The 28,000-nt window shown below is 36.0% G+C and overlaps 1 protein-coding gene across 1 annotated transcript; it reads left to right on the top strand.

The window, feature by feature from the left end:
• On the top strand, positions 1-27,771 carry ITM2B (integral membrane protein 2B). The gene is made up of 6 exons (XM_027064831.2): positions 1-283; positions 21,736-21,864; positions 23,383-23,589; positions 25,066-25,176; positions 25,603-25,753; positions 26,860-27,771. The coding sequence occupies exons 1-6, from the start codon at positions 167-169 to the stop codon at positions 26,943-26,945; spliced, it is 801 nt and encodes a 266-aa protein (XP_026920632.1). The 5' UTR covers positions 1-166; the 3' UTR covers positions 26,946-27,771.
• Positions 27,772-28,000: the final 229 nt, after the last annotated feature.

The following is a 28,000-nucleotide window of genomic DNA, read 5'->3' as shown; positions in this document are numbered from 1 at the left end:
TGCGGGAGCGCTGCAGCAGTAGCCGCCTCAGCAGCCGCGGAGCCGCTCGCTTCACCTCCGTCGTCGCTGAGCCGCTCCCGGCCGAGGAGGCTGCAGCCGAAGCCAGGAGCCTTCAGCCCTCGCCTCGAGCTCGCCGCCGCCCTCCGAGGGCGCCCCAGGCCGCGCCATGGTGAAGGTGACGTTCAACTCGGCTCTGGCCCAGAAGGAGGCCAAGAAGGACGATCCCAAGTGCGGCGAGGAGGCACTCATCATCCCCCCCGACGCCGTCGCGGTGGACTGCAAGGTCCGAGGGCCGGGGAGGTCGAGGGACTGGGAGCTCGGCCCGGCCCGCAGGGCTACGCGGGGCCCGGGGCGGCTCTGCGCTTCGCGGTGGCGCGGGGGTGCGGGCGAGGGTCCCCGGGAGGGTCTCCGGGCTCTCCTTCTTCTGAGGCTGCTCCCCCTTGCGTGTCCGGCCGCAGCTTCTCCTTTGTAAGAAAGTGCGTGTGCAGGAATCGGTGCTTAACACGGGATCGGGGGCTTGCGAGGCCTGGAGAGAGGGATCGAAGAATTGTGCCGAGTTCACGGTCGTTGTGCAGTCGGGGGAAGGTGCGTTGGGTCGTGACTGGGTTCGTTCCACCTGGAGACCGGCGGCGACATGCAAAACAACGAAAACAACCACAGAGTTTGGCACTTCCTCCCAGTGTAAATAATGTGCCTAAAATGGCTGACATCATTACAAGCCTAAACCTCTGTTGCTTCCTACTTTCGTTTCCAGGCTGAACAGCACTTGGACTAAGTCCAGCTGCTGTAAGTCTCTTAATTTTAAAAGCATTTTCTTTACCCCCTTTTTCCACGGCCCTTCGGTATTGGCAGGTGAACTTCACTTTGGGGTCTGGAGAGGGGGTGCTGAGGAACGGGTGACGGAAGGAAGCGAAATGACGATCTTTTCAGAGTAGCCTTTGGCTACTGATTTTATAGTAAAAACAAATATTCCCGGTAAAGATCCGTAATTACTGTGTACATGTTAGTGTCAAACCGACAACTGGTTTTTCAATTATATAAGCGTCTTTATGAGGACCCCTTACGCTAAGTGAAACTAAACGGGAGAAACTTGTCCAAGTCCCTTATAAAATTCTCCTTTATTTCGCAAACTCCCCCTTTTAGTCCTAATTAAAAATCAGGAGTGGGACCATAATTGTGGTAGCTTTTAGCGGCTTACAATAATAATTCATTTAGAATATGATTGTAATTGTCTCAAGTTAAAAAGGAAAGACTCCTAGCCTATTTTCTACGAGATCTTTGGGCTGCAAAAATTCAGTCCTCTAGGTAGAAATTAGCTGTAGAAGTTAGTTATGCTGCACAAGTTACTTTTTCCTTAGCATTTTTCAAGACGTGTTATCAGTAGGGCACACTTAGTTTTTACTTAAAAAACAGTAATTGTGTGCAGGTGTGAGTAATAAGTTATTTTTTTTTATATGGTTTAGTGAAAGTTACTATTGAAAAATATGGCACTGACATACTATAAAAAATTTGAGATTATGTGAAGCTGGATGTGCCTGTACTTATTTTTTGGGAATGTTCTAGTTAAAAACAAAAACATCAGGGGTTGATTTTTAAATGACTGCCTTGCCTTGAAATAGGAACAGTGAACTGATTCCCTAAAAGAATTAAGAGTTTTGGTATTGGTATTGTTTTTCTGAATCCATTGCAAACAGTCTTGGTCTTAAAAGAAAATGTTTGGAATGCACAGAGGATAATTCCAGTAGCAAATTATTATCCTAGCTCTGTGTTTATTTAACATTCATTGCACCTAAAATAGATTGTCAAGTGCCCTGTCATAACAGTCACAGTCTCAGATACATATAGAGATTTTAATCGTATTATGTATCTTTTAAAAAATCCTATAAATAAATATAATTCCTCCCGTTTAAAAAAAGGGAGGGAGAAAGCATCAGATGATGTCACTTCAGAGAGCTTTTCTCTGTTTCTCTGTACTGAAGGAGATTTGAAACTCTGGATGAACGACAGAATTAATTTGCTAGGCAGCTTTAAATCTGACTTTTAACATTTTCTGTCATTTCTGAAATGTTAACTTTGTTTTCAGATTTTCAGAATTTCTCGCAGTTTCACCATACGCTAATTTTGTTTTCCCAGCAGTTGTGAAAAAGTAGCCATTGGTAGCTCTGTGCTTTGTTTTCTATTTTCTTTTTCTCTTTGCTTTCTATTTTCTTAGATCCTATATCTAAATAGAAATACTTGAACTAGCTGTGAGGGCCAGAGTATTCCTTTGTAACCACACAGCAGTCATGGATGAATAGGCAGATAAAAAAATGACTAATTCTTTTTCTAGCAATAAGCTCAAAGACTTCTTTTCTTCAGTGAGTGACAAAATATTGCTCTACATTAAAAGTAGAACCCGTATAATCAGTCACTTAACGGTAAATGAAGACTTTGCTTAGTAATAGACGCTGTGCAAGAACTTCTGATCTGCATCTTAGCTTGGGCTGTGATTACATAATGTGCTCTAGCTCCTTGGGGTGACTTTACCAGTAACCACTGGTTTGACTGCCCATATTCTGCACCGAATCAGCCTTCCTTTTTTCCCCCTGGGGCATTTCCTTGCCTGCCTGGTTGGTTGAGAGAATCAAGTAAAGCTAATTATGGACCAGAACTCCTGAACAAGATATTTTTAATACCTTTAAACCCTCCTGGACCTCAGTGTCCAAAAGACATTTGTTTCTCAAAATGTACAGTTAAGGGTCACCTGCCCTGATGTCATTTTGGATTCTGGTTAAAAAATGCAGATTCTATTGGTTAGAATCTACCAAAGAATTCTGATCTCTACCACCAAGAATTCTGATCACTCCAGTCATCTGTCTTATGTAACACACATTCCAGTACTTTAATGTTGCTTCTGTCTTTTGCTGTTTCTTTAGCTCTTATTGCAGGTTCCATTGCCCCATTTTTCAGTCTTGTCTTTGCAGTAGCTGTCAACTCCCAACAGCCATGTCTACTGATTATCTCAACTAGCTCGCTATTTACTATTCTTAATGTTTATTTATTTTTGACAGAGAGAGAGAGAGAGAGAGAGAGCGCGCGCGAGCATGAGTGGGGGAGGGGCAGAGAGAGAGGGAGACACAGAATCCGAAGCAGGCTCCAGGCTCTCAGCTGTCAGCACAGAGCCCAATGCGGGGCTGGAACCCACGGGCCACGAGATCATGACCTGAACTGAAGTCAGATGCTCAGCCAACTGAACCACCCAGGCGCCCCTATTTACTATTTTTTCACTACATTTTCCCTTTAATTTTTCACCTTCCTCTGCCTGTCCCAACTGTCACAAAGCTCAGAGATAAAGATACAGAAATAGCAGAGTATGACCTCTGTTCTGTGTAACAGGTGAATTTGAAATCCCATGCATGTTTTATGTTAGGTGCAGCAATTCATTCACTTACATTTGTGTCTGTAACTTTGAGCCTTGGAACACTGTTATATATTTGCAGATATGAAAGAAAATACTTAATGTACTGAGTCAGAAGTCCCAGTTTTGTCTTTACATAACTGAGCTTGGGCTTAAGTTTTTCATTTTCTTTATCTCTTTGATGAGCGGGTACAGCCACATGGTCTATAAGGACTCTTCCAGTTTTACAATTTGATGAAGATGTTAGGATTACATAATTATATTTGGCAGGAATTAAATTGTTTTAATTGTGAAAAATAACAACTACCTCCTCACCCTAACCAGACCGTGCCCTTTCTTCTTCCCCATGTTTAGCATGTTATCTTCGTATTAAGTAGCAGTGGGTCAAAGAGAAAAGAAATGGACCAAGGTTTTATGTAATAAACCAATTTTTTATTTTGGGTTACCTCACCAAGAGAGTGCACCCACATGAGCAAGGGAGGGGGCAGAGGGAGAGAGAGAGAGAGAGCAAGTGCAAGGGAGAATCTTAAGCAGGCTCCACTCTCAGCTTAGAGCCGGATGCTGGGCTCAATCCTAGGATGCTGTCTGTGATCATGACCTGAGCAGAAATCAAGAGTCAGACACTCAACCAACTGAGCCACCCAGGCGCCCTTTGGGTTCCCTCATTTTAGAGCAGTAGTTGGTAACAGCTTTTTTGGTAATGCCGAATTATGAAACACCTTTCCCAATATCAAAACTCAGAAAGCTTAAATTTGCTTCATAGGTATTCCTGCCGCTGTACTGCTGAAAAATAGCATTGCCTCTCTTCTGCCCTGCATTGCAGTTGTAGACGTAAAAGGGAGAGAAAAGGAAACTGCTTGTGTGGGAGAGAAGATGGGGCAGGATGGAAGTGGGAGAAAAAGTACAGGACCACTACCCCAGTTAAGTTCTGAGTTACCCATTACAGAATGGCTATTTGGACTTAGTTCTTTACACTTTCTGGTGTTTCCTGTTTGCATAAATAGGACTAATGGGTTCAGTAATTTAGCTTTGTGGTGGTGGTGGTGGTGGTTGGTTTTTGTTTTTTTGGTGCGGATGAAGGGGAAGGAGGAACATAAAATATATGACATTTACTGAAATGTGTTGACCTTTAAAGAAGAGATTAGGAGCTTGGTTGTTTTTAAAGAATCTACATATCATTACCTAGTTTTGTAATTTAGTGCTTGTAAACAGTGGCCAGTAAAAAAATTATAGTCCTTAACATTTTGGTTCTCCAAGAGGGTATTTATCGATAGTTGAAGTGTGAGGGTTTAATATTGGGAGATAAATTAAGTGTCCCCTGTGCATACCACATGACTTGGCAGGACCTGACCCCTCCTTCCACATGCCTCTGGGGTTGCTGCTGCTACTGCAGAGGGTGGACAAGGTTGCATATTGTGCATTTGGAGGACAAATTACCTGCCTGGGGTCTTCACAGTGTCACCTTAAACATATTTTGTCTGTACTAAACAGAAGCAAGTGTATCATGCTTAGCAAAATAAGCACATCAGATGTTGTAGAATTCAGCTCTGCCATATAAGTGAATATAAGCGTTTTTTTTAAACCAGAAATATCTTTTAGAATTCATGGCACAGGCTTAGTTATAGTTGATTTAGAATTTAACTTATAAAGTTTTCATTATATATTACTAAAGCTTGATGTGCTTTAAACTAAATGTTCATTGAAAAATGTAGTAAGTGGTAATTCTGGGACATTTTATTTCTCCTTTTCTATCATAACTTAATATCTAGAGTGTCTATTTAAAGGCATTTTCTTTTTCCAAAAGGAAATACTTTCTGAATTCATATTATAACTAAAGCTACTTGGACTGCTTTGTATATCATAGTGTCAATAGAGGAAGATCCAGAAAATATTTATGTCTTTTCAAATACAGAATCGGTGAATTCATCCTCTTAAACCTTTTAGGTAAACTGTAGGTACCTTTTAGGTAAACTTGGCAATTGTTATTAGAGCTTAGACTGAGGAGTTAAGGAATTTGCCATCAAAAGGCTTTTTCAGGTCATAACTCCTGCCTGTTTTAATACAGGATTTGACAGTTCTGAGTTTCTCGGGTGGTTTTTGTCCAAATGATAGAGAAAACAGTCACACTGGAACTAGGTTTTCAAGAAGCTTATGTGCAGAGTTATTTCCTGGCTCTCTTATTTTCTTTGCACAAAACTTAATGAATGTCTTTTACAGGGTAGATGGCTAAAAGTTTAGAAATTTTAGTACAGATATGACCCAAAGAACATCATTAAAAAATCATTTAGTTGTGATTATCCCCTTTAATTATTATTTATGATAAATATTCTTAATAGCTTTAAAGATATCTACAATATAACCCTCTTTTATGTGTTACCAGCAAGTGAATGAACAAAATTATTTTAAACAGTTGAAGATTTTTTTTTTAAGCTCTTTAATTGATTTGAGGGGAAAAACAATTTTATGAAGTATTTCTATAATTCTGTCACTTGGGGAAAAATCAGGAAAGAATGAACATAGGCTTTATTCTTCTGCAGAAGAATTTTAATCTTGAGTTATGGAAATGAAAAAAGTATTCTTTTTTATATGATAAGAGGGATATTCTGATTTTTCATTTAATGTATTTTAATGTTGATAAGGTTCCCACAGTAATTATAGGACTTAGATCGTGTGTGTGTGTGTATGTGTGTGTGTGTGTGTATGTATGTATCAGAAGAGAAATTAATGTTGAAATAAAATTTGTGTAAATGCCTGAACATTTTCAAGTTAAATATCTAGGAACTTTATTTGAAAATTGACACTAATTATGGTGTTAGATATTGGAGATTTAAAAATATTTGCATAAACCTTTTTGGCATAGTTGAATTTCATACTTTAGGAAATGAAGTCTTGATGGGTTTTTGTATATTTGAAAGTTTGTTTTAATGCCAACATTATTATTATTATTTTCTATTTGAGAGAGAACTCTCATGGGTATATGTGCATGTGGGCTCAAGTGGGAGAGGGGCAGGGCAGAAAGAGAGAGTGTGAGATAGAATCTCAAACAGGCTCCGAGCTGTCAGCCCGATTGGGGCTCTGTCTCAGGAATACTGAGATCATGACTGGAGGTGAAATCAAAGAGTCAGACTTTAACCAACTGAGCCATCCAGACAACCCCTGGCCAAAATTATTTTTAAAAGTTTGTTTGTTTTGGGGCACCTAAGTGGCTTAGTCAGTTAAGTGTCCAGCTTTGGCTCGGGTCATGATCTCACAGTTCTAGGGTTCAAGCCCTTATGGGGCTCTCTGCTGTCAGTGTGGAGCTTGCTTCAGATTCTCTGTCTCCCTGTCTCTGCCCCTTCCCTGCTGTCTGTCTCTCTCTCTCAAAAATAAACATTTTAAAAAAATTTGTCTGTTTTGCAGAATGTATGAAGATTAAAGCCTAAATCTTGAATTGTTTACTCTGCTTTAAATATGATTATTATGTTTAAAATTATTTAATACAAAGCCCCAAAAGGTGAATTGCATTGTTAAATAAATTAGTTGGATCACTGTAGTGTCCAAAAGAAGACCCAGCTTTGTGTTGGGAAAAATGATTTCCAGAGTCCGTCTGTCTGCGTCTGCATTTCTTAAAATTCATTTTCTCAGCCAACCTTTTAGTATTTCTGTTCTGCTATATATACTCTTCTATCAGTTTTTATCTTTTATTTTGTAGCTTTCGTCTTCAATTTATTTTTTCCTTGCTTTCATCTTAGCGCCAAGAACATTTCCCAAGCGAGACATCAGTATTAACCGGGACAATGATAGACTAAGCAGAGATCACAAACTCAATGCCTCCTGGGCCCAAGCAGATAAATTAGTGAAGCTGGGCTTTTTACCTATTAAACAAGTTAGAATATTCTTCATTTTCATTTAAAAAAAAAAAAAGGGATCCAGTGTTGTTTGATTCTCCAGTTTTTAAAGGCAAGGTAGAATCAGGGTTTTTATTTGAAACCTGAGTTTTAAATATTAACAACTAATTAATACAGGAATTTCAGGCAAGAATTGACAGCTTGACATGGGCCACTGTTTTGGTCTCCTTTATAGTAGAGAGCAGGGCTGGCAAATTATGGCCCATGTGTTCAAATGTGGCCTGCTGCCTGTTTTCATATGGCCCATGAGCTAGGAATTACTTTCACATTTTTAAATGGTTGAGGGGAAAATCAACCAGTTTCTCCCTTTTGCCCCAGTATCCTCACTCAGTAAAGGGGTACAGATCAGGAAGCCATTGAGTCTAGTAACTGAGAAATCAGACTAGGCAGTTCTACTTTAGGATTTAAGTCCTATCTCTACTAGCCCTTACTGTGATACTCAGCTTTCTATGTCTCATTTTCTTCTGCAAAATGAGGAGTATGATAATCTGTAAAAAGTTTATCACTGTGCCTGGAATAGAGTGAGAGTAAGATTCCATAGACATTAGCTGCTGTTATTACTACTACCATTACTGTCACTTATAACTACAGCTGTCACAGGGTTTGGCATTCCTCAGATTATTAAATAGCTATGTGATGTGAGACCAGATGTAGCATCTGTCTAGTTTTCCTGTTTGCTTTGATTCCACTTTGCACATGTCACTTGTTTTAAGGAAACTTACCTTAAAGATTTCTAGAAGTAGAAGATTTAAAGATAGAAGTAAAGTTAACGAAGCAGGGCAGTTACTAATTTCGGTTTTGTTTTGTTTTTTTATAGATCAGTGCTCCACACCTAAAGCCATTTTCAGATAGGGTGAGATCCTACTGGCAAATGTTAATGTTGTAATCTGGATCTGGTAACTTGCACAAGTCAGGAAACCTCCCCAAGACTCAGTTCCCTCGTTAGTAGGGTAGTGTGGTGACACTGGCCTTCTAGAGAGTTGTTGGGATGAAATTAACAATACCTGCTACATAGAAACTTAAATGTTAAGGCATTTCCTTCATCCCTATCTATTAAAATAAAGACCCACTTTTCTTCCTCATCATTCTTGTTCTGGAATATTACTTCTTGTGTTTACTGTTATTGTTTATCTCTATGTCACATGTCAGTTACATAACAATATTGTTATTAAATCACGCTCTCCAAGGATTGTGATGAGGATTCCTTTCTATAACATAAAACCCTTAGCCTTCAGTAGTTGTATTCATTTTCCTGCGAAAGTGGGTATTTTCCATCACATAAAGGATGTTAATAGAGTTTTATAAATTTAATTTTGGGTTTTACCAAGTAATACTTTATTTTAAAATGCAAATAATCCTGCCCTATCACAGGGGAACCCACTTTTTAAAAATCACACTATAATTATATTCATTACAATGCAAATTTTGAGTGTACAGTTACATAACTTTAAACATACGCACCTGAATAACAACCCAGTCAAGATAGAAATGTTGCTGTCAACTCACAAAGTTCCCATGTCCTTGTAGAGTCTCCTCCTCTCCCCTTAGAGGCAACCACTATTCTAATTTCTATCTTTGAAGATTAATTTGAGGCAATTGGGTTCACTCTGGCTTCTTACGGTCTTTTGTTATCAGAGTGGCCACTAGGCTACACTCTGCCTTTCTGAAAATTAGAAAAGGCTGCCCTCTGCGGTTTTGGTGAGCAGAGCACAGACTGGATTCTGGCTTCACTGATCTCCTTGGCCCTGTATCCTTGTACTCAGAACAATCTGCCCAGCCGTATACGATGATCCTAGCTCCGTGTTTCTATAAATTAGTGGTTCTCAAACTTTCTGGTCTCAGGACCCTTTTGTACTCTTAAAAATTGTTGAGGATCCCAAAGAGTTTTTGATTAATGCAGTTTATATCTATTGATATTTACTATATTAGAAATTAAGACAATATTAACTTTAAAATAACAATAATAAACCTACAAAACATTACCATAAATGACAATTTTATGAATACTGAACTTTTCCAAACAACCAGAAAAACTTTTTAAATTTATATTCAAGTCAGTTAGCTGGTTACAGTGTAAACTGGTTATAGTGTAAAATAACCAGAAATTTTTAAGAAGGGTAATACTTTTACATTTTTTCAATACTCTACTGAATAGCTTAGTAGAAGACTATTAATAATAGCTGATTCTCACATCAGCTTTTGTGGTCAGCTTATTGTGCTATCACACATTCAGCTTCTGGAAAAGTTGACTATACACTGGTCAGAGAGTGAGAATGAAAAAAAAAACAGTGTCTTAGTTTTTTTATGAGAATAGTTTTGACCTTGTGGAACCCCTGAAAGTGTCCCTGGACCACATTTGGAAAACTACTCTCCATATTTGCTTATGCTGCTGTTCATAGTTTTTGTTTTGTTTGTATTTTTTGCAGTTTTAGCTTATCACCTACTGGCTTCCTTATATGGAAAGTGAATATTTAGCCTTTTCTATATATTAACATATTACAAACATAGTCTATTCTTAAGGTATAGTTATAGTAATTTCTGGTTAAATTGATATTCTTTCCTTTTATTGTAATTGACATAAACGTCATTTACACCTGAGTAATGTAGCTTTATTCTATTTCTTTTCTCATACAAAACCTTTTTATTATCCCTAGAGTTTAAAAAAATGTTTATTTTTGAGAGAGAGACAGTGAGAAAGACAGAGCATGAGTGGGGAAGGGGCAGAGAGAGAGGGAGACACAGAATCTGAAGCAGGCTCCAGACTCTGAGCTGTTAACACAGAGCCCAATGCGGGGCTAGAACTCATGAACTGTGGGATTGTGACCTAAGCTGAAGTCAGGCACTTAACCAACTGAGCCACCCAGGCACCCCATTTTTCTTAGATTTAATCATTATTTCTTGGGCCAAGGAGAGTTGCTTAATTTTCTATGTATTTATTGTTAATTCATCTTCAGACTCTGACAGCAGGTCCTGCCTGTCTGTATTTACAGACTTACTAGGTAACTCATCGATTTTTCTGTTTTTCTTGGTGGTATTCCACTTGTCATTCTTCACTTTTGCCATCCCAACTGGTTGTACTCTAAGCGTGTTGCTATACAGATGTCCAAGAGTAATTATTATCTTAGAATTGAATTGCCTTTGTCTTTATTCTGTGTTGGATCTGCAGTTGTATGAATCTGAGAAAAAGTGTCTGAAATCAGTTTTTTAAAAAAACTTTGTCTGAGAATCTTTATCCTCACATTTAATTGACAATTGGTAATTTATTTGGGTATAAAAATCTAAGTTAGCAATTTTCTTTCACCGTTTTGATGGCATTGATTCATTTAACTTCTGGACTGATGCCATTCTGATTCCTGGTTCCTTATACATGACCAATTTTTTTTTCCCCTCTAGAAGTTTGGGATTTTTGTCTGTATGCTTTTGGCTTTCAAAATTTTTATTGACATAATTTGTTTAATGTCATTCATTTCCATTCTCTGGCTTACAGTTTATTAATTTGCTTATCCCTTTATTATTACTCTGTTGAGCTTTCAGGAAGAAGTAAACATGACTATTTAACTGGGAATCAATAATAGGACTTTTAACTCTGCTGTCTTGGTAGCTTTTTAAAGATTAAAAATGGATTTTATGGTAATAATAGCTAATAATGGAAAACATTATTATCAGCACTATTTTTAAAGTAATCTTTACACCTAACATAGAGCTCAAACTCATGACCTCCAGGTCAAGAGTCCCATGCTTTTCCGACTGAGCCGGCCAGGTGCCCCATATTAGCGTTAGTTTTAAGGTCAGACAGGATGGCCTAGAAAGATAGATGAGGCATCTTCTGGTTTCCCTCTATAAAGTTCTAAAACTGTCTCCTTCATGAGTTATTTTAGAGACAACTCACTCCCTACCAGCTTTCTGGTTTTGCTTTGTGGCTTTATTACTCTACTTAGGTTCCATTAAAAAAAAAAAAAAAAAAAAACAAAACTTATTTTTGAGAGAGAGAGAGGGAGACAGAGAATCCCAAGCAGGCTCTGCACTGTGAGCACAGAGCCTGATATGGGGCTCAAACTCATGAACCATAAGATCACAACCTGAGCTAAAACTAAGAGTCAGATGCTTAACCAGCTGAGCCACCCAGGTGCCTCAGGTTTCATTTTTATAATTAATATCTCGCCTTTTCTATTTATTTTGAAATGTCTATATGCTGGTAAGCCTGACTTATTTTCCTTTGTTGTTTTTGCTTTGTGTGCATAGGATTTTAATACTTTCTGTTACTGTCCTTTGTAATTTGATGAGCAACAGAAAAATCGTATTAATTTTCAACATAATAAATACAATACTACTGTTATAATAGTTAACACATAGTGCTTAATATGAGTGTGCCTCAGTTCAAATAAAATTATGATAGCAGAATTCTGAAGAAACTCGGGCTAAGTCATTTCTGATTGGATATAAGGATTATCCAATTATTACCTGGTGTCACTTCACTTATTATCAGTGTATTTGCGGAAGCTATTTAGTCAGGTGGTTTACCTAATAGCCCCATGCTTTTCCTTCCCTAAGATGTACATGGAGTGAGATGATATTCAGGCCTTACTAGTTCTGTGATACTACACAAATAATTTCACTTAACTTCTCTGGGCCTCATTATATGTATCTGTAAAACGATGTGTTGGACTAAATGACCTTTCATGGTAGATCTTTTCTTTCTGAAAACTGTACTGATCACGTTTTCAGAAGAATTTACTTCATGGCCAGACACTATATTAGGAATTTAAAAATTACTAAGCATCTTAGCCTTCAAGAAAGCACCTAGTACAGCTGAGAGAGACCAACCAATTGTGTAAACCAAATTAGTAACAACCTATTTAAATGTTGCAAAAAACACACACCCCTGGACCCTAGAACTAGGAGAGTGGTGGGATAAGGGAGCAAGATCAAATGTGAGTGACTACTGATGTATCGTGCATGTATTTGGTGCTAGGCATAGGTTCAAAGCACTTTTTATGTGTTCGTGATAGACAAGTATCTCTCATCTCAAGAACTGGAATTTTTTTCCAGTAATTTTGTCTAACTTTAAAAATTCTAAACTTGGACAGAAGATTTAACTTTCTACATTTAAATTATTTGATGCTTTTAGAAAAATATAGTTGGAATATTCTTACCAAGAGTTCTGCATTTTAAATGGAATTACTCATATTTGAATATGAATATGAATTATCTTGTTGAATGACTTTGAAATCCAAGATTTTTACAAAAATGAGTCCAGAATGAGTTTGCTTCCCCCCACCCCCTATCTTGACACTTAATTTTATAATGAGTTATAGCAAGTAGAGCATTCCTATCACACTTTTACTTTGAAGAAGACAGTTGGTATTCTTATTAGGAGCAATATGAACTCATAATTCAGCCAGTGGCAGAAGAACTCTATCTTGACCACTTTATCCGTCTCTGGGAAAGGCTATGATTAATAGTAAATAGCAGTTGTGGATAATGCTGTTGTTTACAAACGTTTGGTTGTTACTGTTAGTGTAGGCTTTTCTTTTGACTACTCAGCTCAGTACCTTTTGATCTCACTTCATAAAATAGAAAATTCTCTTCAGTGGAGATTGAATAAACACTGAAGAATAATGAGTACCTTTAAAATATGTAAAAAAAACAAAAAATAGAAAATGTTTAAGGTATGCCTATACTAATATTCTGCTTTGTGTCAGATACTCTGCTTGTCCTTAATGATATAAAGTGATTAAGTTGTGATCCAGCACTAAAAGCATTTTATAGCCAATTTTTTTTTTTAGTTCTGACCTATATATATATATTTTTAACCCAGGCCTGTACCAACTTATATAATGCCGGTAGTCTGGTTCAGATTTCATAATTTTTTACAGTAGTTAAATTATTATAAAGTGGCTTAAATTTTTAAATTTTTTTGTTTCTGTATTGCTGCTCATGTATTGTTGTAGGATTTGTTTACAAAAAAGACATTAATGAAAATCTGTTTTGTAGACATTGTAATTTTCTATTAATTTTGCACTTTTTAAACCTCTCTCTAGTTCAAGTACAAAATAATGCAGTAACTTTATTATCCATCTAATGCCAAGCACTTAGAAAACTCTTCCTTTTTATGTGCCAGACACATTTGTCATGTGGACTTTATCATCATAGTTGAGATTCTAGCAATCTTACTTGAAAAGTACGTGAAAAGCATAATTCAGATACTAATTTAAACGAACAAGACAAAATGCAAACAAATTTTTGATATTTTTATAGAATTTAGCTTCTTAGCCATAGATTTTGTGTTCTACATATAACAATATATATTTGGCAATAGTGCTATAAATAATGAGCAGACTGCTGGATCGTGTCTTTTTTTTTTAAGTTTTATTTTATTTATTTAGAGGGAGAGAGAGGGCCAGCAGGGGAGGGGTAGAGAAAGAGGGAGTGAAAGAGAGTCCCAAGCAGACTCCCCTCTGGCAGCATGGAGCCTAGGCAAGCCCAAGCAGAGCTCAGAACTCAGGAACCATGCTGAAATCATGACCTGAGCCAAACCCAAGAGTTGGCCACTCAACAAACTGAGCCACCCAGGTGCCCTGGATTGTGTCTTTGATTCTTTCATACTCAGGAAAGAAAACTAATGTAGGAGTCAGGTGAATAGAACATATACAAATAGTAAATGAGTGGCACTGGTATTCTACACAGCAGTGATCTGTTGGAGCAATCACCTACATAACTTTTGTGGTTCTAAGAATATAGGTAGGAAAGCATTTTTGGAAAATGCTTTGTTTGTCATTTTAGAATTCTTGCTTGAGTAAGAAGCGATTTAATTTTCCCCTCTGGTACTGTAAAATCTTTTTCCAGTTGGTCTTTTCAGTACTGTTGTAGATTGCTTTGTATTGGCTTCAACCCCAGTGGATACTTGTTTCAGCTTAACCTTTCCTAGCTAAATTAGATGGTGGCAGGATAATAACAGCTATCATCAGTTGAGCACTTACTGTTTCCTACATACCAAGCTGTGATCTAAATGTTTCACATATATTTCCTCATTTAATCCCTACACCAACTCTGTGAGATAGGTGCTATTATTAATCCATGTTTATGATGACATAATTGATTCAGAGAAGTTAAACTTGTCCACCTGTTTCCCATTCTCCAAAATTCTGACATTTTTGTCTGCTGTCTTTTCATTTTTGTCTTCTCTTACAGGTTTATATCTTTTCCAGCTTCTTTAGTAATCATTTACTTGAGTCTGAGGAAAAAACCCTGTCCCGTTCCTTGCAAGTTGGGAAAGGAGAGGAATTTGAGTTTACTGGAGTATTATTTGCATACTGAAAATTCAGCCTTTTTAGGTATACAGTTGTGTTAATTTTGACAAATGTAGTTGTATAATCATCACAGTCAAGATGCAGAATAGTTTCCTTACCCCAAAATGTTCATACCGCTTCGTAATTCTGTCTCTCACTCCATTCCTATTTCCTCTTTCTGTAGTTTGCTTTTTCCAGAATATAGATGGTATTATACCTGTAAGTAGCCTTTTATCATTCTCATTGTCTTTATATTTTCTGGGAACTGGGTGTTGTCTAGAACAGATCTTTCATTCCTGTAGTTCTTGGTCCATGGTTTTATCTAGGCTTGTTCAGTTCCAGCTCTTCTCTGTTACCACTTTTGGTTTGCTGATACTATCCATATCCAGATTTATTGTTTATAAGAGAATTCCTGTTGTGTCATTTAAAGCATTGGGGTTTTTTGGTTTTGTTTTAAATTTTATTTTGTTTTAGAGAGAGACCGAGCAGGAGAGACGGGCAGAGGGGTAGAGAGAGAGAGAGCCAGACTTGGGGCTTGATCCCACGACCCTGAAATTATGACCTGAGCTGAAATCGGGAGTTGGAAGCTTAATTGACTGAGCCACGTACGTGCCTCAAGCATTAAGGTTCTTTATTCACCATACTAATTCAGTCTGAAACTCAGAAGTCAAAATCCTTTATATAAGGAATGGTTTAGACTGGTTGTTTTATAAAAATTGGTTCTCAGAAGGAAGCACACCTAGTCAGAGTAGGAAATGAAGATCAAGGTTAAAAACTAAGCAACACGGTAGAAAAGAATATGGTATGTTGGCCTTCAACTGGGGAGAAAAATGATGAGAAGTTGAGAAAACTAGAACAATAAGGAGAAACTCATTTGTAAAAATTTGAATCATTAGATTCTTTTTAAAAATGTTGTCAGCTAATTCTGTATTTTGGAAAATAGAATATAGGCCAAACACATCCCTGGGCAGCTGGCCTGTGTAACTCTATATTTATCTATATTACCAAATGTGTTTTAAAAATGTGCATGTTTCTAAGTTACCAGATCTATTTCTGCAGGTTCAGTAGTTCATGCTACTTTGAGTTGAATAAACTGTATTGATTCTTGTCCGTATTTGTCTCGTTGTTATACTTAAAGCATTTTTATGCCTTTTTTTCTTCTCCTTTTTCTTTTTCTTTCCTTTTCATTTTTCTTCTCTTTGCTTTCTATGGTAATACAATTTTTAACCCTAGGAGATGTTTTCTTCTTTAGTATTCTGGTTCCTAAAGCTTTGTTATTGCATTTGCTATAATAAATTGCATAATAGTATAAGTGGGAGCTTTGGAAAAAATGTCTCTTCATTCATCCTATAAAGAAGTCTCAAATGGAAGTGCCTGGGGATGTGAAGGGATTCGTTAGTATAGGAACAGTATAAAAATTATATGAAAACCCTTGTGTTTTGTCTGAGTTAAGTTGATAATGGAGGCACATTTACTGAAGCCTCTTAGGGAACTGACTGAGGTGACCTAATTCTTAACTAATTGAAGTACCAGAACAGAATTTACCTTTCATTTTGCATAAAATATAATTTGTTAAGTAATTTTACTTCATCATATGATGATAAGATTTATTTGAACCAGAAATTAGTTCAGTGAGAGAGCAAGAATGCTTCCAAAAACTGTCTTTCCATACTGCTGTGGAGGGATGATTATAGGCCAGAGTGTGCTTCAGTGTCTTCATTTATAAACTGGGGTAAAAACTTGAGGTTTTAGGAAGATTAATGAGATGATAATTGTACAGCACCTATGGGAGCTCTTTTACCTCATCAGCATAATTTAAGGTGCACCAGTTTTATTGCAGTACAAGGGGAGGAAATGTCTCTAACTTGTTTTAAATTAGGCCAGGTAAACTTATATACCCTGGTAAGGAAGCCCTTGTTCATGGGTGTTTTCCTTTTTTTTGTTGATTTTTTTGTTGTTGTTGCTGTCCTTTAATTATGAAATAATCCAAGCATAGAAAATCAGAGAATGTGTAGTACCATTTGATATGTTTTTAAGTCTTAAATATCATACAATGGTGATATCCAACTTACCTTTTTTAAAAAATTGGGCATTATGTTTCTGAGATTTATCTCAAAATCAACTATGCTAGTTGATTTCATTTTAATTATTATTGTGTGACCCTAAATACTTTATTCTCCACTTGATGGACATGTAGGTTATTTCTAATGTTTTTCTTAATTGACCATTCTGCAGTAATCATTTTTAGACCTTTGTGTACATGTATAAAACTTTATCTAGGGCCATATTCCTAGGAATGAAATTGCTGGGTTAGAGGGTGTGTGTGTGTGTGTGTGTGTATCTTCAATTTTATTAGATTCTGCCAAATTGTTCTCCAAGCAGTTGTACCTGCCAACTGTATGAACATTCTCAATTCCCATTACTCCACCCTTTTCCTAGCATTTGGAAAGCATTAGGCTTTCTCTATTGCCTGGTATTATAAGAACTTGTTTGATTTTTTTTTTCTCTGCACTTTCCATATTGAAGTATAATTTGCATGCAATAAAATTTGCCCATTCTGTGTGTATAACTTGATTGAATTTATGGTAATTGCATAAAGTTGTATATCCCCCACCATCAAGATATGAAACATATCTGTTACCCTAAAAAATGTCCTTATATGCCTTCAATTTCCCTTCACCAACCCTTGGCCATGGCAACCACTGAGCTACTCTTTGTCACTTATATTTGCCTTTTTTAGAATTTCATAAAAAATGGAATCATGCAGTAAATAATCTTTTGTGTTGGATTTGTTTCACTTAGCATATTTTTGAGGTTCAATATGAAACATACCACAATTTATCTATTCCTCATTTAGTGGATATTTGTGTTGTTTCTAGTTTGGAGCTATTATGAATAATGATGGTATGACTAGTCACATATATAAATCTTTGACTCAGTTGATTTTTAATTACTGATGTTCAGCAGTTTTGCTGAACTTTAATTAGTTTGAGTTATTTTTCTTTCTCAGATTTTCTAGACAGTGATATCATTTACACATGATAGTTTTGCGTCCTTTCTTTCTTTCTTTTTTTTTTTTTTTAAATGTTTATTTAGTTTTGAGAGACCTCAAGCAGGGGAGGGGCAGAGAGAGAGAGACAGAGGATCCGAAGTAGGCTCTGCGCTGACAGCAGGGAGCCCAATTTGGGGCTGGAACTCACGAATTGCTTGATCCTGACCTGAGCTGAAGTCGGATGCTTAACTGACTGAGCCATCCGGGTGCCCTGATAGTTTTGCTTTTTTTTTGTAATCTTTATATCTGTTCTTGTGCTTGTCCGTTGTGTACTAGGTAGGATGTGTAGTATAATGTTAAATGGAAACATTTGGTTTTAGTGAGCAGCCATTATAATTCCCTGACTTGAAATATGGTATAAGTCTGAAGTTTCACCATTAAATATGAGGTTTGCTATGGGTTTTTTATCATTAGCCTTATTTATGTTAAAGAGTATTACCTCTTGGTGCACCTGGGTGGCTCAGTTGGTTAAGTGTCTGACTTTGGCTCAGGTCATGATCTCATGGCGTGTGAGTTTGAGCCCTGCATTGGCTCTGTGCCGACAGCTCAGAGCCTTGAACCTGCTTTGGATTCTGTGTCTCCCTCTCTCTCTCTGCCCCTCCCTTGCTTGTGCTCTGCGTCTCTCTCTCTGTCCCCCTTTCTTGCTTGCGTGCTCTCTCTCTCTCTCAAATAAACATTAAAAAAAAAAAAAGGAGTTTTACCTCTTTCTAGTTTGCAAAGAGATTTTATTATGAATAGGAGTTGGAGTTTGTCAAATGCATTTTTGACATATTTTGAGATGGTCATGGGGTTTTTCTTAAATTTCATATATGTGGCTTTGGGCTTTCTCTTTACTGTGTTAATTTAATCATTTAAATGCACTTTTAATGATCACTTAGATTAAAAAATTTTCTGTCTTCAGTATGTTTTAATCCTTTCTCCATAATTCAGATTGTAATATGGAATGTCATTTATCTGTCATGAATAATGTTAATTTTGACTGTAAATTGCTTAAGGTATGAGCCATGTCTTAATCACATTTGAATTTCCCACAGGATCTAGCACAGTACATTGCAAATAACAGATCCCTAATAAATGTTGAACTGGGCTAAGTACTTAGGGCTGCTTTTCTTTGCTAAATAGCCACACTCTGTTATGTGTCATGAATTCTTATGTTGCCCCCGCCCTTCATTATCATGCTGGCTGCTGATGTAACTCTTATGGGTCATTAGAAAAGTAAATAACCAAGCTTTAAAAACAAATCTAATTTCATTCACTCATCAAATATTTGTTGAGTGCCAACCAAGTACTAAACTTGGCTTGGAGCTACCAGTAATGCAAAATGAATATGAATGGATACTCACAAGAACCTTACAGCCTAGTAGGGAGAGAGAAGATCTGTATATGAATTATTCTAATGCAAGGTAGAAAATGATCACTAGAAATAAAAGGAAAAAAAAAAAGATTAGATGGACTTTGAAGATCTGATAACTCTTCTAGGAAGTACATGACTGTGGTGCATGGACATGGATCTATGATTTGGCCAAAGACCCTTAGTTTCTGATTAAAAAAAATTTTTTTTTTAATGTTTATTTATTTTTGAGAGAGAGAGAGAGAGCATGAGTGAGGGAGGGGCAGAGAGAGAAGGAGACATAGAATCTGAAGCAGGCTCCAGGCTCCATGCTAAGCTGTCAGCACAGAGTCCAACATGTGGCTCAAACTCACGAGTGATGAGATTATGACCAGAGCCAAAGTTGGACGTTTAACCAACTGAGCCACCCAGGTGGCCCTCCATTCTTAGTTCTTGTACCTTCCCCACCATGTTGGACACTCAGCCATACCACATGTGGTCTTTGGAGATGCTGTGCATTCTGGCTCCATGATTTTATTCATTCTTTGCCCTAAATATAATGCCCTTTAACTCTGTCTTCCATGTGGGTAACGAGCATTTGTCCTTCAACATTCCACTCTAGTATTATCTCCTCTGGGAGCTCTACTCCAAACACTAGAATCCCTTTTTCTGTGTTCTCCATTTTTCTGTTAGAACCCATATCATGTTTATGTTCTCTTTGTATATTTATTTTCCAGGCTGATCTGAATGATCTCTTTCTTGGCAGAGGTTATTTACACCAGTGCCTAGTACAGTTCTTGGCACCTAGTAGACATTTATAATTTCTTAAAATTATTGTTTGCTGACCAGTTAAAAATGACATATCAAAAGGCCTAGAAATTTGTCATCAACTTGACATTTGGGGCTGCATATTCTTTTACAAGTGTCAGCCCATGCTCTTTGGGTATTCATTTATGTGCTACTAGAGAAGGGAGTCTGCCAAGCAGGGTGGATGTTGTACGCACATTTGACTGTCTCAGCAGCTGATACCAAATGTTTGGAAATGACTGTTGCCATCTGTCATTTTCATCCCCCCCACCCTGCTTCCACCCTAAAATTAATTATGCTAGGGACTGTTTATTGTCTCCTTACATATTTATATCAGACAGGGGCTCAAGCAAAATACTAGACTTTATCATTCATGTTTTATAATACCTTATGACTCTGTAGAATTCTTAAAGCTTTCCGTTCACAGATGGAATATCTTCCATGATTTGATAAATTACTCTAGGCTTATTCTTTTTACACACTATTTTGTAGTGCACTTGTATTAAGTATTTGTACAGTACTTGGACAAGTTCACCTACTACAGCAAAGCGTAACGCTCTCACAGTGTTTGATCCAATCTTTAAGTTATAAGGCATTTGTTCTATATTGTTAAATTCTGTTTAAAACCTCAATTAACCTAGGCACACACTATCTGACTCTAAATTGTTCTTGGTTGACTGGGACGTCTGGGACTGGGCTTTTTTCTCAGTAGTGTCATGTTGAAATTTCTCATCTTAGCATTGAAAACATAACCTTGACTTTCATTCTTTCTTGGTTGTATTCTTGCTTCAACCATATCTAGTATTGTTCATATAGTTTTTCTTCCTTTTTATTTATATTCCCTGTATTACCTGCAGAGGTGTGGGTCAAGTCTACTTTCTCCCTTAAGCCATCCTATATTCAGTTTTCCAAGTAAAGATCAGAGTCATGTACTTGAGTGGCTGTACATACATACTACTAACTAGAACATCTTTTATTATGTTGGTTTCCAGTCAATTGGAGCTTTTCTTTTGCTGTCTGCACTATGTGTCTTGAGCCATGAGTTAGATAACACTAGCAACTAATCTCGTTTGTCACCTTTTTGACATTAACCTAGGTACAAATCAGAAATTAGCTGTAAATCTGTAGTGACAGAGTAGTGGAACTGAGTTAGAAGGGCAAAGGGAGTATTTAAAGGACTGGATATTGTGACCCCAGATGGCATTCTAAGGCTAAATTATTTCCTTGAGTGGATCAAAATAAAAATTCTAACTAATTGTATGTCTCTTACCTTTGTAAGTTTTTCTCTGTTGAATCTTTCCTCATTTTTCTACTGCTTCTATCTTAAAAATGAAAACATTTGTCAAATGGGGCTGTTTTTTAGGGTAGGGCAGTGGAATTATGGGATTATTTATGGATAAGTTTGTCTTATTTTTTAAGACTCCAGTTGTTTAAAGAATTTGTTTCGTATTATTTGTTCTGTCCCTTATTTTCCTGTTACTTTTTCTTATGTATTGTTAGGATTGCCTTTATACCTGGCGTGAACTATTAGCCATCTGTAGCAGACTAATACATAATTTTATAGTATAATGTAATATACACTGAAGGCTCAGCACCATAATACTTAATGATGAAGTTGTGTTGTAGCTTTTCCTGAATTTTTAAATGTTAGAAGATATTTTAATCACTAAAAGTTGTGCACAGACAATAGAAATTATAGACTATGTTATTGTTCTAGAAGTATAAGTAGCAGAGGTGTTGAGAATTAGAATAAAAACCCTCCCAAGAGACTGATGGCTCAGCTTGAGTGGCATTGTGGTGACTTCTGGCACCACAACCTAATAATTCCTGGGTTGATTTTGATTAGAGAACTGAGTCTTTATATCTTCGTTTATAAAATGATAATCCTTTTTAGACTTCTTTCGATCCTGACCTTTCTATGATTCTCACTGGATATATGATACTGACCATGTTTGGTCTTTTTCATATTTTAGGACCCAGATGAAGTGGTACCAGTTGGCCAAAGAAGAGCCTGGTGTTGGTGCATGTGCTTTGGACTAGCATTTATGCTTGCAGGTGTCATTCTAGGAGGAGCATACCTGTACAAATATTTTGCACTTCAAGTGAGTGGAAAATGCTAAGGACTGTTTTGCCTTTCCTTCACATGTATTAGAAAATTGGCCCAAATTTGTTCTAAGCCTGCACTTTTTGTCTGTGGCCTTTAGCCAGAGTGGTGGTCCTACTTTAGAGTTGTGTGTAAAAATCTGAACGTAAGTTTGCTGAGCCTTTTGGAAAGTCACTAAAAGCAGAATAGTGTTGTTTTGAAATGTTGCTGACTAAAGAGTATAGATTATTGGATGATTTTTCAAAATTGACTAACCTTCATTTTCCTACTATAATTAGTGGCTAAGGTATAATATTATTAATTGCCAATTGAGTAAATACATCAGACAACATCACATGTTGTCTTGTTGATAGACTATAACTTGATACTCAGTTTGGACTTCCCTACAGTAGCCTTTGCTCCTGGGCACTGAATTCATTGGCACCACATCTCTCTGACTCTTTCCCAGTTTTTGGTTTCTCTTTAAGAATTGCGTGACTTCAGCAGTGATGTTGAAGTAATTTAGGATGAATGTTGTTTTATAACTTGAGAGTGTTTAATAGTAATCCTAGTGGGTTAAGACATGAGATTTTTCTTCTCATGATACTCATGATTTATGATCTGTGTTTTGTGATCTATTTCTCTTGGCAATAATTTCATAGGTTTATATTTTCTAGCATTTTAAAATTTGGAGAAACTGTTGGCAAATAGATTTTATTAAAATAATGAAACATTCTGCCATAATATGTATACATTTCATGTTCATTTTCTATAATTTTCAAGAAAATTGCATGTTGATAGACATTATTCAAATACTAGTCATCTTTTTCAATGCTGTTTTTTTTTTTACAAGAATTATATTTGATGTAGAAAAAAAACATTTTGCAATTACCTGTCCAGAGATATTTTTTTGCCTTAACGTATTACTTGTTACATGCTCCTACCTAGTCTTTATGTAGATTTTTTAAAAAACAGTCTTTATAGTGATTTCTGTAATCTGTTAGGCTGCCTGTTATTTTCCACTTCATTGTAATACATTTTAAGAAAAAATCACAACTACTTGTATTCCTGTAAAAATTACAGAAAAACGACTCCTTTTTTTGGCTAAAAGAAAAATCATTTAGTCAGTGAATCATATCAAAAAGTTTTAAAAGTACATTTCAGAAAAAAAACATTCATTTCTGAATATATTCTTTTATAAAAATAATGCCTACAGGTAGAAGTAGGCCTATGTGTTTCTTCAAATTTAATTGTCACCAGATGAATAATTGCTTTCATATTCTATTTTTGTCGACTATAAAAAGTAAAGGAAAAATCAGCTGCTTTTCTCCTTCTGAAACAATTTTTTTTACAATACTTCAAATCCCTGTCTTAAAGAATGTGTTAACTGTGTAATTAAACTGTCTGACTTGTCATCTAAAAGTAAGAGTTTGCAAGCAAAATGCTATTTAGATAAGCAGTGGCAGCTTAAGTAATGCTTACATTTAAAAACCTATCTCCCTCTGAATTGCTGAAATAGTGTTTAAACTCTCTATAGCCAGATGACGTGTACTACTGTGGAATAAAGTATATCAAAGATGATGTCATCTTAAACGAGCCTTCTGCAGATGCCCCGGCTGCTCGCTACCAGACAATTGAGGAAAACATTAAGATCTTTGAGGAAGATGAGGTTGAATTCATCAGTGTGCCTGTCCCAGAATTTGCAGATAGTGATCCTGCCAACATTGTTCATGATTTTAACAAGGTGAGTCAGGTGTCTAGAACTGTAAAAAGAATGCACGTTCTTTAATTTATGTTTTTTGCAGTTTTAATTTCAGTATTTTCTGATTTATTCTATTTAGAGTTTACTTTTTATTTAAAAAGAAAATGGACTTGGGTTTCTTCTTCCCTACAAAATGCCCTAACATTTGATGGATTTCTTTATCTGAAGCCGACCCTCAATGGACTTGGCCTTCTTCCATGTTAACTTTTCTTCCCTTGGCTGTGTTTACCTTAAAGCCCACCTTATGGCTGCTTCTCCTTTGCTAGTAAATTGCTATTTCTTACGTGCTCTCATTTTCTTAGATAAGAGGTGATTCACGCTCCCATTTCTGTGTAGCATTTTCAAATATTAGTAATCTTAGTTCTGTATCATTTTATTAATCTATTTTTAAGTTCTCATTTTACATTTCCCCCTAGTTTTGAATATTGTTATGCAGTACAAAAAAGGTGAAGTGAGAATACAGTGACTATCCCAGATCCTCCACCTATTTCCAAAATTTTAATCACATTTTCTTAATTTCTTTTTTCACATTTGACACTTGACCCCTAGATACTTGAGCTCTTGTCTCTTGTACATAACGTCTACATAACCATGTCATTTATTACCTGTAAGAAAGTGAACATGATAATATGGTATTATTTAATATCTAGTTAATAGTTATATTCCCCCAATAATTTTTGTCCCAAGAATTTTTTGTTTTCTTAAAAAATTTGGAAGTTTACCTATTATCTGTGGATTTTGCATCTCTGTAGTTTGCCAGTTTGAACATTCAGGCGTGTCACTGAATTGAGCTTTGCAAATATTTCATGCCTAATAAATGCAACTGATAAGTGTTTATAAAGTAGTTTGAGAAATTACATATCTTCAAGGTAATAAGCCTATCCAAAGCAAATAGTAAATAATAACTAACACTGAGCTCGTAGAAATCAAAGTGTTTACATGATTTAATTGAACTCCTGTTAATCCTCAAAACCATCCCATGAGATAATCCTTCTCAACCACAGTCTCATCTGAACCACAAGAACATGGAAAACCATTTAATTGACTGTTATTTCAGTTTCTCTAAGGATGGTAGTAACTAGTACTATTCTAGATGCATAGGACAGAAGTTAATTCTTACATGTAATGGATGGATACCTTGGAGGGCATTGGGGTTTACTACATGTGAGGAAACTGATTATCTCTCTTAATCAGATGATAAGGCTATTAATTTTAATAGTTTTTTGTTAATCACTTATAGAAACAAACCCCTGATAAGAATTTTGTTTACTAGTAGTGATAATTTTTCCTCTTTCAGTACTACCTTCTGTTCCTATCCCACCAAATACTTCATTTGTTGAAATGCAAGTGATTTACACATTCTAAAGCCAACCCATTTTAATGGTACAAATTATTCTTAAAAATCAGTTGCTATGTTACAAATATTAATCTAATGAAAATTTATCTTTTTCTTTCCAGAAACTCACAGCCTATTTAGATCTTAATCTGGATAAGTGTTATGTGATTCCATTGAATACTTCCATTGTTATGCCACCCAGAAACCTACTGGAGTTACTTATTAATATAAAGGTATAAAATGTTCAGATATTTCTTATTAATAATGCTGTTATCTTAGAATTCATGGTTGATATATTAACCCTGTAAGTGCCCATCTTACTGGAAATACAGCCAAGAATTTTATAAAGAGGAATTAAGATGTGTGGTTTTGGGTTTTTTCCTTTTTATATTTTGAAATAAAATATAATTTCTTAAATTATATCTTTGTTTTCCTAATGGGCCAGATAATCAGTAATAGACTTTTAGAAGTACGATCTGTGTTGCAAACTATTCAACTCATAGACAATATGTAAGCAAATAGGCATGATTGTACTGCAGTAAAACTTTATTTGTAAAAACAGATGGTGGGAAGTAGTTTGCCAACCTCTGTTGCACACATTTCCTCATCTGTTCAATGTATGTTTTGAGGTATTCATAGAATTTATTTTCCAAATGTAGGCTGGAACCTATTTGCCTCAGTCATATCTGATTCACGAACACATGGTTATCACTGATCGCATTGAAAACGTTGATCACCTGGGTTTCTTTATTTACCGACTGTGCCATGACAAGGAAACTTACAAACTGCAACGCAGAGAAACCATCAAAGGTAATACTTTTTATTGTTAAAGTGCTTGCAGCAAAGTTTGTTTTACTTCGTTGTGTTGAACCTAGATTTAGATGTAGGCTGATATTGTTATCATATGCTTCCACGAGTGAGAAAGTAAAACTATATTGTATCACTATATAATATTTCTAAATTCCCAGAGAATCACCTAAATTCTAAATTCACTCTTCTCAGATAGAATAGGTGAATGTGAAATGTCAGTGCCTAGAGATGTTGTCAGCTCACGTTCCATGTAGTCACCCAGTCCAGCCGTCCATCCCGCCACTTTGGTTCAGTCACATTGTGTGAGAGTTCTTATCCAGAAGGTCTCTAGAGGAGCTCTTTAGGTGTGTGCTCAGGGATCTGGATTCTAAACAGAGAGTTTGCCTTTTGGATCACATTGAAGATAATCATAGTCAGGTTAGTTAGAAGGGAATTTGGCTAAAGAATTAAGAGCATTGACAGAAGTAATGTGGCTTTGCCAAATCATTTAGCCTTTTTTTTTTTTAACCTGAAAAACAAGAGTGACAGTATCTCCCCCTTTCCTTTCAAGATCTTTGTAAAAATAAAATGAAAGTACATGTGACAAAGTTGTAGAAAGTAAGAAGTGCCACTTGAATCACTGTGGTGTGATTTCTTTGGAATTGTGGCACCTAGTAAAAGTGCTTTCCTGGCTTTTTGTTAGCACCTTAATAATGTTCTCTCACCTTGGATGATGAGTCACCTGAAACCTGCTTGATTTCTTACATTTTAAAATTATCTTTCTAGCTGATATTTTTTTTTAAAAAGCCAGACTTACACATATAATGAAATATACCCTCTTTAGTGTGCACTTCTGAGTTTCAACAAATCACCACCACAGTCAAGATACAGAACATTTCCACTACAAAGTCATAAATTTATATGCGGCATTATCATTGTTAATAAGATCTGTGAAGATACTTAGTTCAGACAAGAGAGGCAGATTATTTTCTCCAGTGTTAAAAAATCAAACCATAGAAGTTCATGGAATATAGAGTATAATATTTCTGTATATGTAAATAATAACTATGAAGATTAATATGAATTACTAAAGAACCAGAAATTTAAAAACTTTTCCCTCCAAACAGGTATTCAGAAACGTGAAGTCAGCAATTGTGTTACAATTCGGCATTTTGAAAACAAATTTGCTGTGGAAACTGTAATTTGTCCTTGAACAGTCAAGAAAAACATGGGAGAAAAATTTAATATTGCATCATAACCCCACCCTTTGTATTTTGTGCAGTGATTATTTTTTAAGATCTTCTTTCATGTAAGTAGCAAACAGGGCTTCACTATCTTTTCATCTCATTAATTCAATTAAAACCATTACTTTAAAAAAATCTTTTCTTCTTTCCAAGTGTGGTGTCTGTCTTTTATCTTGAATTAGTAGTTGTATGAAGTCATAGATAATAATACACCATAGATCTTATGTGTTAGGAAGAATTTAAATTTCTTTAAATCGTTTATCCAGATTTTTACGTTTGAATTATGCATTTTCCAGAGGAGGGGTTATCTAAAGAAAAATCATATATATGCATACGTAAGAATGGACCACAGTGACTTATTAGTAGTTGTTAGCTGCCCTGCTACTTAGTTTGTTAGAGCATTTGAGCACACATTTTAATTTTCCTCTAATTAAAATGTGCAGTATTTTCAGTGTCATATTTAACTATTTAGAGTATGATTTCCACCTTGATGTTTTAATATCCTAGACATCTGCTGTAACAATATTTTAGAAAATGTTTGGAATTTAAGAAATAACTTGTGTTACTAATTTGTATAACCCATATCTGTGCAATGGAATATAAATATCACAAAGTTGTTTGACTAAAAGACTGTGTGTTGTTTTTCCCCTATAACAAAACCAAAGAGTAATTTGGTTCTTTATATCTTAAGATAATCTATGTAAAAGAAGAAAGTATCTCTTAAAAATTCAGTTCGCTACATATAGTGGGTAAAAATACAGATTTTTAAAAAATAAAAACAAACTTTTAAACTAAGGTACATTCTTTGTGGGTACTATTGAAGTAACGTCTAAGACTCAACCTTGAGCGATGCTGTGTAGTACATTTTAAACTAATGCTTTTGTAGTTAATGGAGGGGCTATTATTAAACCTAAAGCTTCCAAGAAGCATAAAATATACTGCTTTTCTGTGAATGCTTCCCTCCCTCACAAATGGAGCATTTCGAGTTACAGAGGTGATTCTCTTCTATTTCCAAGGTTACTTC

This window comes from Acinonyx jubatus, chromosome A1 (assembly GCF_027475565.1).
Source record: "Acinonyx jubatus isolate Ajub_Pintada_27869175 chromosome A1, VMU_Ajub_asm_v1.0, whole genome shotgun sequence".
Lineage (NCBI taxonomy): Eukaryota > Metazoa > Chordata > Mammalia > Carnivora > Felidae > Acinonyx > Acinonyx jubatus.
This window is presented reverse-complemented; position numbering and strand designations above follow the sequence as displayed.

Excerpts from the sequence above, each read along its gene's own strand:
- ITM2B (XM_027064831.2), top strand. The coding sequence starts at position 167 with ATGGTGAAGGTGACGTTCAACTCGGCTCTGGCCCAGAAGGAGGCCAAG. Across the intron at positions 284-21,735 it reads CCGTCGCGGTGGACTGCAAG|GACCCAGATGAAGTGGTACC; the intron begins GTCCGAGGGCCG and ends TTCATATTTTAG. Across the intron at positions 25,177-25,602 it reads AGTTACTTATTAATATAAAG|GCTGGAACCTATTTGCCTCA; the intron begins GTATAAAATGTT and ends TTCCAAATGTAG.